General features: G+C 37.9%; 1 protein-coding gene across 2 annotated transcripts in view; it reads left to right on the forward strand.

Moving 5' to 3' along the window:
• The window catches only part of LOC103177160 (F-BAR and double SH3 domains protein 2), a 137,843-nt gene that overhangs the window by 91,485 nt on the left and 33,496 nt on the right, over nucleotides 1-12,862 (forward strand). For both annotated transcript variants that reach the window (XM_042333902.1, XM_042333903.1), the window contains one exon: nucleotides 2,994-3,089. In XM_042333902.1, coding sequence (XP_042189836.1) covers nucleotides 2,994-3,089 — 96 coding nt within the window. The remainder of the gene's footprint in view (nucleotides 1-2,993; nucleotides 3,090-12,862) is intronic.

Below are 12,862 nucleotides of genomic sequence, written 5' to 3' on the forward strand. Positions count from 1 at the left end.
GTAAAGTGGTTTGGTATTTGTGAGTGAAACGCGGCTGCCAATTAAGCACAGCATTGTCCCACAAACAGTCGTAGATTGAGCGACCAATTTTTTTTTCGGGGATTATTACCCCGGAAAGCGATCCGCCAATTGACGAACAGCTGGGTTCAAATTTGCTGCTAGGAAAACAGAGGCATGTGGAGTAAGGAAACTTAGCTAACGTTTTGCCCTGCCTGGGAATCGAGCCCGTGCCCTCTAATTTGCGAGGCAGGTGTACTTACCCACGAATGAATAATCATGTCATGAATTCACACTTCATAATGGTATCCAGCACTTCATAATGCTATATGAGAGCACCATGTTTTCAGAGCTGCCTGGCCAGGTTCAGTGACATCAGTAACATCCTCGCAACCACTGGAAACGCTCTCGAATGCAGTAGCCGCTGAGCAGCCGACTTTCTGTGAACGCAGCTCAGCAAAGTCCACAGCGACATCATCAGTGACCTGACAACACAGAAGAACTGACCGGCAGATGAGATATAAAACAACTTGTTCAGCACGTGTGGTTTAATTTTACAGACCAAAATTCTATATGATGCTGAAGTAATTGCATGCGTTTGGTACATGATGGATTTGTCTTGCACACTTCCAATTTGAGAATTTTCAGTCTCTTCAAAGCTCTCCTTTCCCCAACTCTACCATCTCTAGCATTGCCTCCTGTGATCTACTTCCTCTAGCATTCTTTGACAGCTTCTATACAACTTTTACTATCAACAGGAAATGGGAGCAAACCATGGCCAATGAAATGTTGCATTAACTGTATTTCACTGAATCATTGTAGTCCGTCTGTGGTTACACCTGTAGCATATATTTCATCTATTTATTACTATCCGACATTTACCAGAATCTTGTGTATGGGTTGCAACCAATTACTCTTCAGAAAAAGGTTCATTCATGGCTCAATAAAAAAATAAACAGTTCACTTTTACCACTCTTGATATCGTTAACTTTCATCTGCACCTCTTTGATTCGCCGCAAGTTGCCAAAACCATTTGAATGCAGGCAATCACTGTCATTATCATGCTCTCCTGTTTATTATTATGAAGGCAGAATAAGGTTCAGTTATAATGCTTCTCTTCCTTTCTCTCCTTCCCCCCACCCCTCACCCCGATGACTAGCCTGCTAACATTCATTGTTGAACTCTACACCCGAACAATGAGCTCTTTGGTCCAAAGGTTACTGGTGCCTGTGGAACTGTCCTCCAACAAAGGCTCTACTCAGCAGAGGAGGAGGGAAACTAATGCAATTTTATAATTAATAATAGAATAATGATAATCCTTGTAATTGCAACTTATCATGTTGTCAATATGTTTCAAAACGCCTTATGGGTTTTATTGTGAAGTGTAGTGACTATCTGTAGGTGAACAGATAGCAAGATCTGTAGGTAGCAAATTACTTCTGAAGAGTAACAACAACACATTTTATTTGTATAGAGCCTTTCACGTTAGGACGACTTCCCAAGGCGCTGGACAGTCAAGGATCCATCCCTGAGCTAGTGTTTGAGATCAGGAGGGGTGGAGGGCAGAGAGTGTAGGGCTAAGAGGTTGACCGAAGAGGAGGGTCTTGAGAGGGGTCTTGAAGAGGCAAGGGTGGGGGCTAGGCAGAGGGACTGTGGGATGGACTTCCAGAGAGTGGGGGCAGAGAGGCTGAAGACCTGCCCGCCAAATAGCAAGTGGGAGAATGTAGGGTCTGCACCACTGAATGATAGAACCCAGTTTCCCTTGTGATCCTTCCAAGTAACTCATAGGAGCCAATTAAACCATAGGATTAGCAGATTGTCTAGCAATTCTCTCAATTGGAGATTTGGGATAAGTGCTCTGGGACGCTATCCTGCGTAAGGGGCGCTATATAAATGCAAGTTGTTATTGTTGAAGAGATCAATATACAATATAAGGAGATCAAAGAAAATTAGAAGTGAAAACAAGTTGTTATTAATGGTGAATATAATTCAGAAATTTTAAAAAAAATAAGGTGCTTTAGCATAGGATGGAGGAGCGCACCAAGGAATAATATAATGCTCTTATATATATGGCATCTGTTAAGTGTTTAAAGTGAATATATTTTTAATTAATAGTTTTATTCTCTAATTTTGTCTTTAGTAATATCTATTGGTCACAATAAGTGACCTTATGGCTACACTTTCCAAATTCATCCCCTGTAAAATTCCCGCACTCCATATTGAACTGTTGCTCACCACAGGATACAATTTTAACAGATGCTTACATTAACACTTTCAAGGCAAAAGTAAGCTCATAACTGCCACGTGATCTAATTGAACTGCTGGCATTGTAGCTCTCTTGATTATGCTGGATTGCTAGACTGCAAGTTGTCACTTTCAGGCTAAAGTATTTATTTCAGTCCAGTCTTTTATCCAAACCAATAACGCAATTTGTCTAAACCCTAAATTTGTTTTACCCTGCATACACCTAAACACTTTCAATTCCTTACACTTATAAAATTAAGGATGTTAATATGGCATTAAATCTTAATGTTGGATGCTAGGATTTCATTGTTTGTTACATTCAAGTTTGTAAAATGTGCAAAATTGAAATGATATATTTCCAATAATTTCCCTTGAGCGTATGATTGGGGTCTTTTTCAAAAGATTACTGAACAATATGTAATGAAATCAAGATATAATAATTATAATAATAGATATAATAATAATTGTATCTTGGTTACTCAATCCCTAATTATTTGTGGGATACTGCTGTGCAATTGTATACAAAATATACAATCAATTCACCTTACAGTATATTCTACGAAGCGCTTTGAGAAGTCTTGAAGACGTGATAAGGCTCTATATCAACTGCAAGGATTATTATAATTAATTTTAAGATTGTATCGGGGTAGGAGTTGCTTATGTGTATCCCTTAAAATATTCATTATTCCTTGATGACTAAACTGTGTTGATAATTTCTTAATATGGCTACCATGTGACGTTAATATTCTCAGGGGTTGCGGGATTACAATCTGCAGCTTTTTCTCCAAGAGAATCCTGTGTTCCAAAAATTGCAGTCGTTCCAATTTCAGCCCAGTGACAATGATATGGTAAGAAACAACTTTATTCACAAGTGTCTTTTGTGCTCTTTGCCCTCTCCTAAATGACCAGTTTATGGAGGGAAGATGATGTTAACATTTCTCTAAGCAAGCTAAATGTTTACATTGAAAAGAGTTCAGTTTTGTGGCTTTGATGTGCATATATGATGATGATGATCAGAGATCCATGAAGCAAGTCAGTTTCGCCTGCTGACAAGAATCCATTAGATGAAACCAGTTATAATTTTTTTATATATAAAATTGGCTCTTGAGAGTTTGAGGGAAGTAAAATCAACTTAAAATCAACACAGCCCTGGAGTAATTTAATTTTAAAAACCTTGGGGAAATAGAACATAATTAAGTGTAAATGATGTTGATTTACCAGTAGCATTGACAAAATTAATGATTTAGAGGGAAAATAGGTTCATTTTTGAACATATTTGATTTGATCATGTGACTGGTACTGCTGTATAATTTTCATCATTGCAGCACAGATTTGAAGTTCCCTAACACTATGTTCTGGATACAGTGCTCTATAGCTATTACAGACATGTTATTAATAACTATGTTTTCTCCTTCTAGTCCTTCATTCTGTTTAATGTCTATTGACCCACATCTAAAATCTTAATTTGTGAAAAAATGCCCCCACCTCCACCTTCTCAATCTACTTGAAGAGCAATACTTCCTGTGCAGGAGAAAGAAGAAGTTACAGGGGGTTGGGGGGGTCAGCAGAATGTTTTGACACACATGGAAATTCCTTTATGTTCTGATGAAGGGTCGTGGACCCGAAACTTTGACTCACTTTCCTTTCTCCATAGATGCTGCCTGACCTGCTGAGTGTTCCCAGTGCCTTCTGTTTTTGTTTCAGATTTCCAGCATCTGCAGTGTTCTGCATTTTGGAAATTCATTGTTGTGCTTAAGAGTATCCTAACAAGACTGAGTTCCACGTATGCGTGGAACAATTTCCCTTTACTTTGAATGGAGTGAGTGTGTTCACTATTTACTACTATCATCTCTTTCAATATCGCTTACCACCTTAGGTCTGTATTATTCATGCCTCACTGAATCCATTCTTCTCGAATGATAAGCAGCTTAGTTGAATGGTTCTCTACAGCATAAGAACTTTAAGTGCTAACACCATCACAGTTTATTCTCTCTCCACACATCAATCCCCTTTCACAACTAGAATGGCTAAAATTATACACAGTATTTCAAGCATGATCGTACTAAGGTGTACTCCAAAATTAAAATAACCTGAACTTGATTGGCCCTGCAAATAAGTTTGTAATAATATGCTTCCAAAGTGAATGTTCCAGAGACAGAATGACTGAAAGATCAGCAATTGTTGGTGGGTCAGATTAGGCGGGGGACATGAAGTAGGCTAGTATTTGCTGAGTGGAGGGAGCAGCAGGGGCCTGCTTGGACAAGCTTGGATAGGTTGGGTGGGACAAGGCCTTGAAAGGATTTTAAGATAAAGACAAGGATTTTGAATTTGATATACTGGGGGAATGGGGAACCATTGGAGTTGGGTGGCTATGAGGATGATGGGCTTGCTGAGGCTGGAGCAAAAGAGGACACAGGCTGCAGAGATCTGGAGGGTGTGAGGGTATGTAGGGAGGAGCTGGAGCTGTTAGAATAATCAAGCCTATATGTGATACAAGTGAGGCTTCTTCACTTATCACAGTTTTACTTTTTTGTAGCCTAAGTAGCTCTCAGACCTGAATGACATGTACTCCAGACTGTTTAGTGTACATTGGTGTCATCTTTTCTCCACTGCTTGGCCTCTACCACTATGGAACAAGTTCTTTGATACATACAGGATATAAATAAACTACTGCTGAAATACTGGTAGAGTGTCAAAAACTGTTTCCACAGTACAGATCAATGTCATTGATATTCCAACTAAAATATTACTGAACCGCACTGCTTATCATCTTTTTCATAGATCTGCCCTCCAGGAAAGTGGCCATTATAACTTTTCAGTTTCAAATCTGTTCTGATTCTTGATATATATGAATATACTGCTATTTGTTGACTCTTTCTAACAAACTACTTAGAATCATAGAATTGTACAGCACAAAAAGAGGCCATTCGGCCCATCGAGTCTGTGCCAGCTCTTTGAAAAGAGCAATGTAATGTCAATCCCACTCCGCAGCCCTTTCCCCATAACCCTGCAAACCCGTCCTCCTCAAATACCCGTCCATTGCATTTTTAAAAGTAGTTATCGAATCGGCCTCGACCACCCTTTCAGGCAATGCGTTCCAGATTAGAACAACTCACTGCGTGAAAAAATTTCTTCTCACCTCCCCTCGGCTTCTTTTAGAGACTATTTTGAATCTGCGACCTCGAGTCACCGACACACCCACCAGTGGGAACAGTTTTTCACTTTCTAACCTATCAAATCCCCTCATGATTTTGAAGACCTCTATTGGGTCTCCTCAAAACCTTCTCTGCTCCAATGAGAATAATCCTATGAAACATTTAACAAAATGATGCTGTCAAACAGGATAAAAATTATGTGTGGTAATAAGTGTAGTCATCTAGTTCTACTTTAATGCTAAATATTTTTCCTAATTTTAACTCTGCTTCTGATCGCTAATCTTCCTACCTTGTACATGTGCTATACTCTGTTATGCCAATCTGTCCCACATCATGTTTTATCTCTTCTTACTTCATCCACACCTCTTTTCTGATGTCTGTCAGATTTTCTACTCCATGGACTTGAGGCTCCAACCCTGGTGGTTTCCCTTACGCTTAAGAGATGTGTCTCTAAACTTGTTTCTACCCTTCAGTCTCTCCTACCTTATTAACTTCTACTTAGAAATCTTCAAAGAAAAAGAAGCTTCTACCCTTGGTTATGCTTTATTATTCATCTTACATTTGTACTTTGCAAAGTTATTGCACGTGTTTACTCTCAACTAATCCACACCTTGAAAGTTTAACCCTAATCTACAAATGGCCACTGTGATTTTCTGCATTGCTATTTGACTGCTGATCTTCTTACCCCAATCAACTATGGGAATTCTATTGAACATTTTGCTAGTTAATTTCTCATCTGAATTTCTAGAAATTATAACATTATGACCTTGCACTAACCTTACGTGCATGTTTATCTCCTTTCCTCTGAAATTTGCATTAAAGTTGATGGTGCATGCTGATGTTAAAAGCTCTTTGTCAAATGCAAGGATTGTTTTTATTTTGTTCCATCAAATTAGCAATACGCTGGGCTTTGCATGTCTGAACTACAGTTACGTCTTCCATTCAGCTATCTGCTCTTCCTAATGAGATTACATAGCCTCAGTGTACAATTCATAAATCCTCTCAAAGTACATTGGCGGAATGTGTAAACTTTGATCCCATTCATGTGTTCAAATCTAAGCTCAATATTGCCTAAACATTTGACCTATTTTGTTTGGCTACTCTTTGATCCTTGCTGCACTGTACTCTGAGGTTTGGCTTTGCCCTGGGATCCTCAATGCAAAAAAACAGAAATACATCCCAAATGATTTAACCCTTAGAATGTGCAAATTTATCTATTTCTCTCGCCACAGCGGGGTTTACTCATTTGCAGCTCCAGTTTCAGGTTTTGTGTTTTTTTTTACTTCACAACTTGACTAAGTTGTCTGTGTGATGCACCTATGTCAATCTTTATTCAACTGGGTTAATACTGGCCAGTAAACCTGCGTTTTCACCCATCCACAAAACCAGTCATTAAAATAGGTGCGTTCACTTCCAATGTATCTTTAGGAGCAGAGAGCAAAGAGAAAGGTAAGTCAAAGATATTTTAAAATTAGAGGGTGTTTTCAAAAGAAATGGAATGGTAGAAACTAATAATAGTGAAGTTAAAAGAAAAGGGACTGAGAGAGAATAGGGAAGAACATATAGTGCGTTCAGCTGAGCATTAGCTAACATTTTCATCTTTTAAAATTTTGTTTGATTCAGGTCCATAATCACAAAAGTTATTCCAATATTCTAAGTAATTGTATCATTGTAATAATGGTATGTTTCACACAAATCTTACAACAAATAATGGTCAGTCCATAGAAACCATAGTTTTTGTGGACCTTTGGAGGTTTGAAGGGTGAAATTATGCCTTTACATAAACAATATACAGTACATATTACTATAGATGTTGTGTATGTTCTAATCACTTTGCATGTCAAATCTAACTTGTCTATTTTGTCATTAATGTTTTGTCAATGCTTTTCTGAAGACTGCTGTGTAAAAGTTGCAATATGCTCATGTTTCATAGTTGTTCTTAAGACAAGTGTTTCATGTGTCATGCTTAATGCAGTTTTATCCTTAATTAGTGTCACTTGTGCTTTTTAACACTTGTATTGATATCAGGATATGCCGATGTATTTTTCCTGTCTTTTGGCTGAATTTGCATGAGTGCTGATAAAGAAATGCAGAAAAAAAACCTTGATAATATATGATGAACATTACTGTAAATATTTGTGTATTTTCTAACCGCTTTGCATGTCTAATCTAACTTGTGTGTTTTGTCATTAATGTTTTTGTCACTCAGAGTTTTAATACAGTACAGCTTGTGGACATAGACCTCTCACCCATCAGCACTTTGAGAATGACTTTAGCAGAGGTACACAACAGGTGTTCTGTGGTGGTGTTCTGTGGTGGTGTTCTGGTGTGTATGGAGAGAAAGATGTTGGGCAACATTGACAGCTTCTGGGGTCTGCAAAAACCCAATCCTTTTCCAAATGAAAGTTTCTGAATGACATTTGCAACTGAAATGCAAAACATCATACTTCCTCGATCAATTGTTTTAACATGACATGACCCCAGTTGTCTTTTGAATATGTCATAAGATTGTTCAATGCTAAATTCCATTTATCCTTCTCACGCAAAGCCTGTTTTGTATTAGGAATTTGTTGTATTACAATCCTTTGACATATGATGGACATGTTGCCCTGTCAAAGGTTTGAATGGATGCAAAGCCTAATTGGATGCTAAAAGGAAACTTTTTTTGTGAATTGGTTGGAGAGGGTGGGTGAAGAATGATCCACAGACTTCAGAGTGTTTCTTAATATTTTTGTATTGGCTTATTTACATTTTTAAAATTTATTTTCTAATTGAAAAACTTAATGACACACTGTTAAGGAAGAACATACAGTCATTATCATTACATGATTTTCCCTGGTTACTTAAATATCTAACTATGGGGCATCAGGTAGTATATTTATAGGAAGATGGTCTTAATACAGATATGCAGGTTTTCTTTTAGATTTTTTTTCTATTTTAATTTCCTTCTCAATTTGCATCCGATACCCTCCTTCAGCTTCATCATCACCCTATGCAACTACCTGACCCACAGCGGTTACAAATTTGCTGTGAGGTAATGCATTGAATAAGAGTAAGCAAGGGAGGTCTACTTCTGAATTTTTTTCTTCCCTCCCTTACTACTCTGTTAAGAAGTGCCTGTCTTCTGCTCAGCACCTCCCTTCAATGACTTGGCTGAGATCACAAATAATAATATAATAATAATATTAATAATAACAAATTCTATATATGGAGAATTTCAGATGCAAGCCTGCATTACGTAATGTGTATTGAAGCCATCGTATGCCCATCAGTCATAATCTTGTTTCCTTTTTAATACATAAAATGATGCCAAAAGCTTAGCACACTTGATAGCTTGTTTACCTTCAGGTGAGAAAGCTGCAGATCTAAATTTCATATTGGGACTTGAGCTCCTATTCTAGGCTGACATTCCAATATAGTGCTGAGGAACACTGCATTATCAGTCATCTTTTCGAATGAAGACTAAGGAATCCGTCTGACTCAGGTAGACATTGAAGATCCCAAAACAGTATTTGGAAAGAGAAGGGAATGTATTTCCCCTGGTGTCCTGGCCAACAATTCATCAGCTTAAATTGTTTGTTCATATCATGGTTGGTTTGTTAAACCCTTCTGTTCCCCCAAAGTAGCAACACAATAACATAAAGTATTTGAATTTTCTATTGTGATCACAAAGGGAAAACCATTTTGCTGTTTGTTCTGCATGGGAACTCAGCACCTATTTTTTCTGGGTAGTATTTGCAAAGTATTCTTTTCATGTTTCCACAAAAAGCATCCTGTTTGGTTTTTCAGGCCATTTATGCATGTGTACCATTTAAATATGGGTAGTTACTAAAGGTAGATCTTGCAGCTTCAACAAGCAATGTCGATCAGATCAGTAACTCTTTATTAAAGTGTTGGTTTAAAAAAATCTTTAACGTTGAAATGTACAAATATATTTATTAGTTTTGCTGCAGATTTCTCATTGCCTCTCCATGTATTTATTGCTGCCAGGGATTACAGATATAATTAATACTGTAATATACTTGCACACTGCAATGTATTGTTATGCCATTTTGGCAGATATTACTGGAGGCGAAAAAGATGCATCAAATTTCTATGAACTATTTTGATGTTTTCCCCTCCCTCCCTCCTCCACTCAACTACGTCAAAACAATTACAGAAGTAAACTCGATTAATTTTATGGCACATTATGCATTTCAAAAGCCCGCTCACTCCTGGCAAAGTCTGTACAGTTGATGCCCAAGTTGATCAATAGAGACTCTTTCTTATAAGCCAGTTTTTTCACAGTCCTTCGTGCCAGTAATTTATGGACCATTATTAATCCTTGCATTTGATATAGCGCTTTTCACGTCGGGAGGACGTCCCAAAGCACTTCACAGAACACACTGTAAAGCAATGTCCCACAAACAGTCATGGATTGAAAATGACAAATTTACTATTGTTTGGGTTTTTGGAGGGATTATTATTAGGCTCTGTGTGGAGTAAGGAAACTTGCCCAAGGTTTCGCCCTCTGCCTGGAATTGAACTCAGGTCTCTCGCTTGCAAAGCGAGTGCTCTAACCACTGAGCTACAGGACTCCACTATACTTACTAGAGATACTGACTAGAGACTGAAGTAAAAACAAGAGATTTTTTTGAAATGACTTATTCAAGCAATCTCTTTTATATCACCATCACTTTGATTGTTACAACAAACAAACAAAAATTACATTTGTACAGCGCCTTTCACGTCGGGAGGACATCCCACTAATTGCTGTACAGTAGTACGTGAGATACAGAACAGTTATTATATTCTATATATTATATTCTAACTGGCATAATATCTGTGTAAATCATATTAAAATTGAGTTACTGTACTACTATTCAATAATCCAGATGTACAAAAACTGGCCTTCCCCACAGGATTATTTATTTTGCAGGATTAATGTTAGTAGTGAAGCTTAAGTAAACCCAACAGCAGGACATCATTTCTGATTGATAATAGAGACAAACTGGATCTGATGCATTGCTTGCATTGATTTCACAAAAACGACAGCTTTTACTACTCATAGCAATTTCCAGGCTGGTATTCTTTCCGGGGAACAATGTGCTGTGCAAACCTGTTTTTGTCATTAACACTTCCTGTCACTTTTGTGGCGCATGCAGCACTTTTTTATTTTGTTCTGAGCACTGCAGAAAATTCCAGTAATTCCGGCATGGTATTTCGTGACCTCGCCAGGAATGTGTAATGCCTGGTTTCAACTGCTGTCACTTGTAGCAATGAAACAATTAGGAGCCCCAACGATGATTTATACCATGCTTCCTGTTCAGTAATCTCATCGACTAAGCTGAGGAGAGCTCTGTACATGCACAATAATAATAATAATCCTTGCATTTGATATAGCGCTTTTCACGTCGGGAGGACGTCCCAAAGCGCTTCACAGAACACACTGTAAAGTGAATTGACTGTATATTTGTGGGCGAATGCGGCAGCCAATTGCGCACAGCAATGTCCCACAAACAGTCATAGATTGAAAATGACCAATTTATTATTGTTTTTGGTTTTGGAGGGATTATTACAACTAAACCAGTTGATATTTAATATCACTACAGAGTCAAAAGAGCAGGCAGCTCTTCAATAATAAAACGGATAGTCACCCTTGGACCAATCAGTAATTTTGAAGGGCTTGTTTTTGAGCAGAATCTGAATTGATTTGCACTGCCTGCGTTTGTACTGCAAACGGTTGAAAATCGATTACTGGTGCAAACTCCTCCAACTAGGAAACAGCGGGCAGGCAGCTTTTCAGCGTGGCCTGCCATGCCTCTTGTCCATTTTTCTACACAGGATTTTGTCTCTGTTCAGTGTGCCAAATTGATGTGAAAATGCAGTATGAGCGAGGCTTAAAGCCTGATCGCATCTGTGCACAAGTTAGCTGATCCCTGCTGGAGTGCTATAGTTGGTCTCAGTAATCAGGCTAAGGAAGTTTGCTACTCCTGATTATTTTCCAGTAACCTTGACTGCAAATGTATTTGTGTGGTCAGGTGAAGACAGGATTGGGCTTGGCTGTGATGGCTCGATTTCTTAAGAGTCATCCCTATTTCCTTCTAGTTAACTGGTCATGACTAGAAAGAGTAGAGAAAGGACAACTTAAATTAAGAAAGGGTTAGGGTTTTAAAGGCTGAAAATGTAATGGTCCTGACTAACATTCTGTTGGAGTCTGCTTAGGATTTCCTCCCCACCCCCAAAGAATGTGAATCCTTTTAAAAATAGAAAAGATAATTCATGAGAAAAGTTGTGTTACTAAATACCATGTGGGCAATCTGTTAACTGATCTCTCCCATGTCTGACTGATTTTTACGATCTGCTTGACTAGTGCACATGTATCATTTATCGAATTAAACATTACAGTTAAATGTACCTCATCATAAGCAGTTCTAACATGCAACTGCCTTCATGATATAAAACTGATGTAAGTATGCGGCATTCGACCGCAACAAACTAACATTTACATAGCGTCTTTCACATTAGAACAACTCACTTTTTTGTAACCCAATTTATAAGTTTATTATGAACTTTATGGATTCAGTTGCTTTCAAAGTGTTTTCTGACTGACTATTCTTGGGATTTGTTTTTGTATGCAGTAAGTGATGCTTTGATCATGCTCTAAATTAATTCAACTGAGATGGATTCTATAATACAATCTAATTTGGGAGAGTTTTCAGATTTTTTTGCAGTAAACAGGTTATTTGGATAACAGAGCCCTTGAGTGAAGCAAAAAAATACATTTGATTGCAACATAGTTTTCCAGATTCAGGCAGTTAACCAGCTCAGACTAAATTATTTATCCAGTTAACTATGTCTTTAGCTGTAAGAGCCCTATGGATGTGTTAATTGATATGAAGTGTACATGAGGGACAAGGGGATTATGAGGGGTGGAAGCTTGCGGAGTATAAATATTGGTACGGACTAGTTGGGTTAGATGGCCTGTACAGTTTGTGTAATTATATGTTGAATGCTAGAATGATACTTCACGAACAAAGAGCTGAAGTATTTTGGGATCCAAGAAAGCTAGAAATAGGGATTAATGTACCTGAAGTTTGTTTTAAAGCCCTACATGTAAGAATGAGTAATCAATGGATTATAAAGGTGGATGGTTATGTAGAGACTGATCAAGTGGTGGTGCTTTGCATGTTGCTGATGTACAGTGAAGATTGCTAATTGGTATTGAAATCTAGGAGACAATGTAGAAGAGCAGCTTTAATTGTGTTTCACACCCAGATTCTGATGATGTCAACTTTATATTAAAAAAAATCTGCAACAATCAGCCAAATAGCTGCTACAGCTAGAGCTTTATTCTTAACAGCACGAAAGCATAGCTATTATAACATCGCTAAATAGCTGCCAAAGTTAAGAGCTTTACTCCACAGTAGCATACTAATAAGAGACAAGGCATTGATTGTTATGAAAGCTTTACTGACAAATTTAAA

Source organism: Callorhinchus milii, unplaced genomic scaffold (genome assembly GCF_018977255.1).
Source record: "Callorhinchus milii isolate IMCB2004 unplaced genomic scaffold, IMCB_Cmil_1.0 Scaffold4, whole genome shotgun sequence".
NCBI lineage: Eukaryota > Metazoa > Chordata > Chondrichthyes > Chimaeriformes > Callorhinchidae > Callorhinchus > Callorhinchus milii.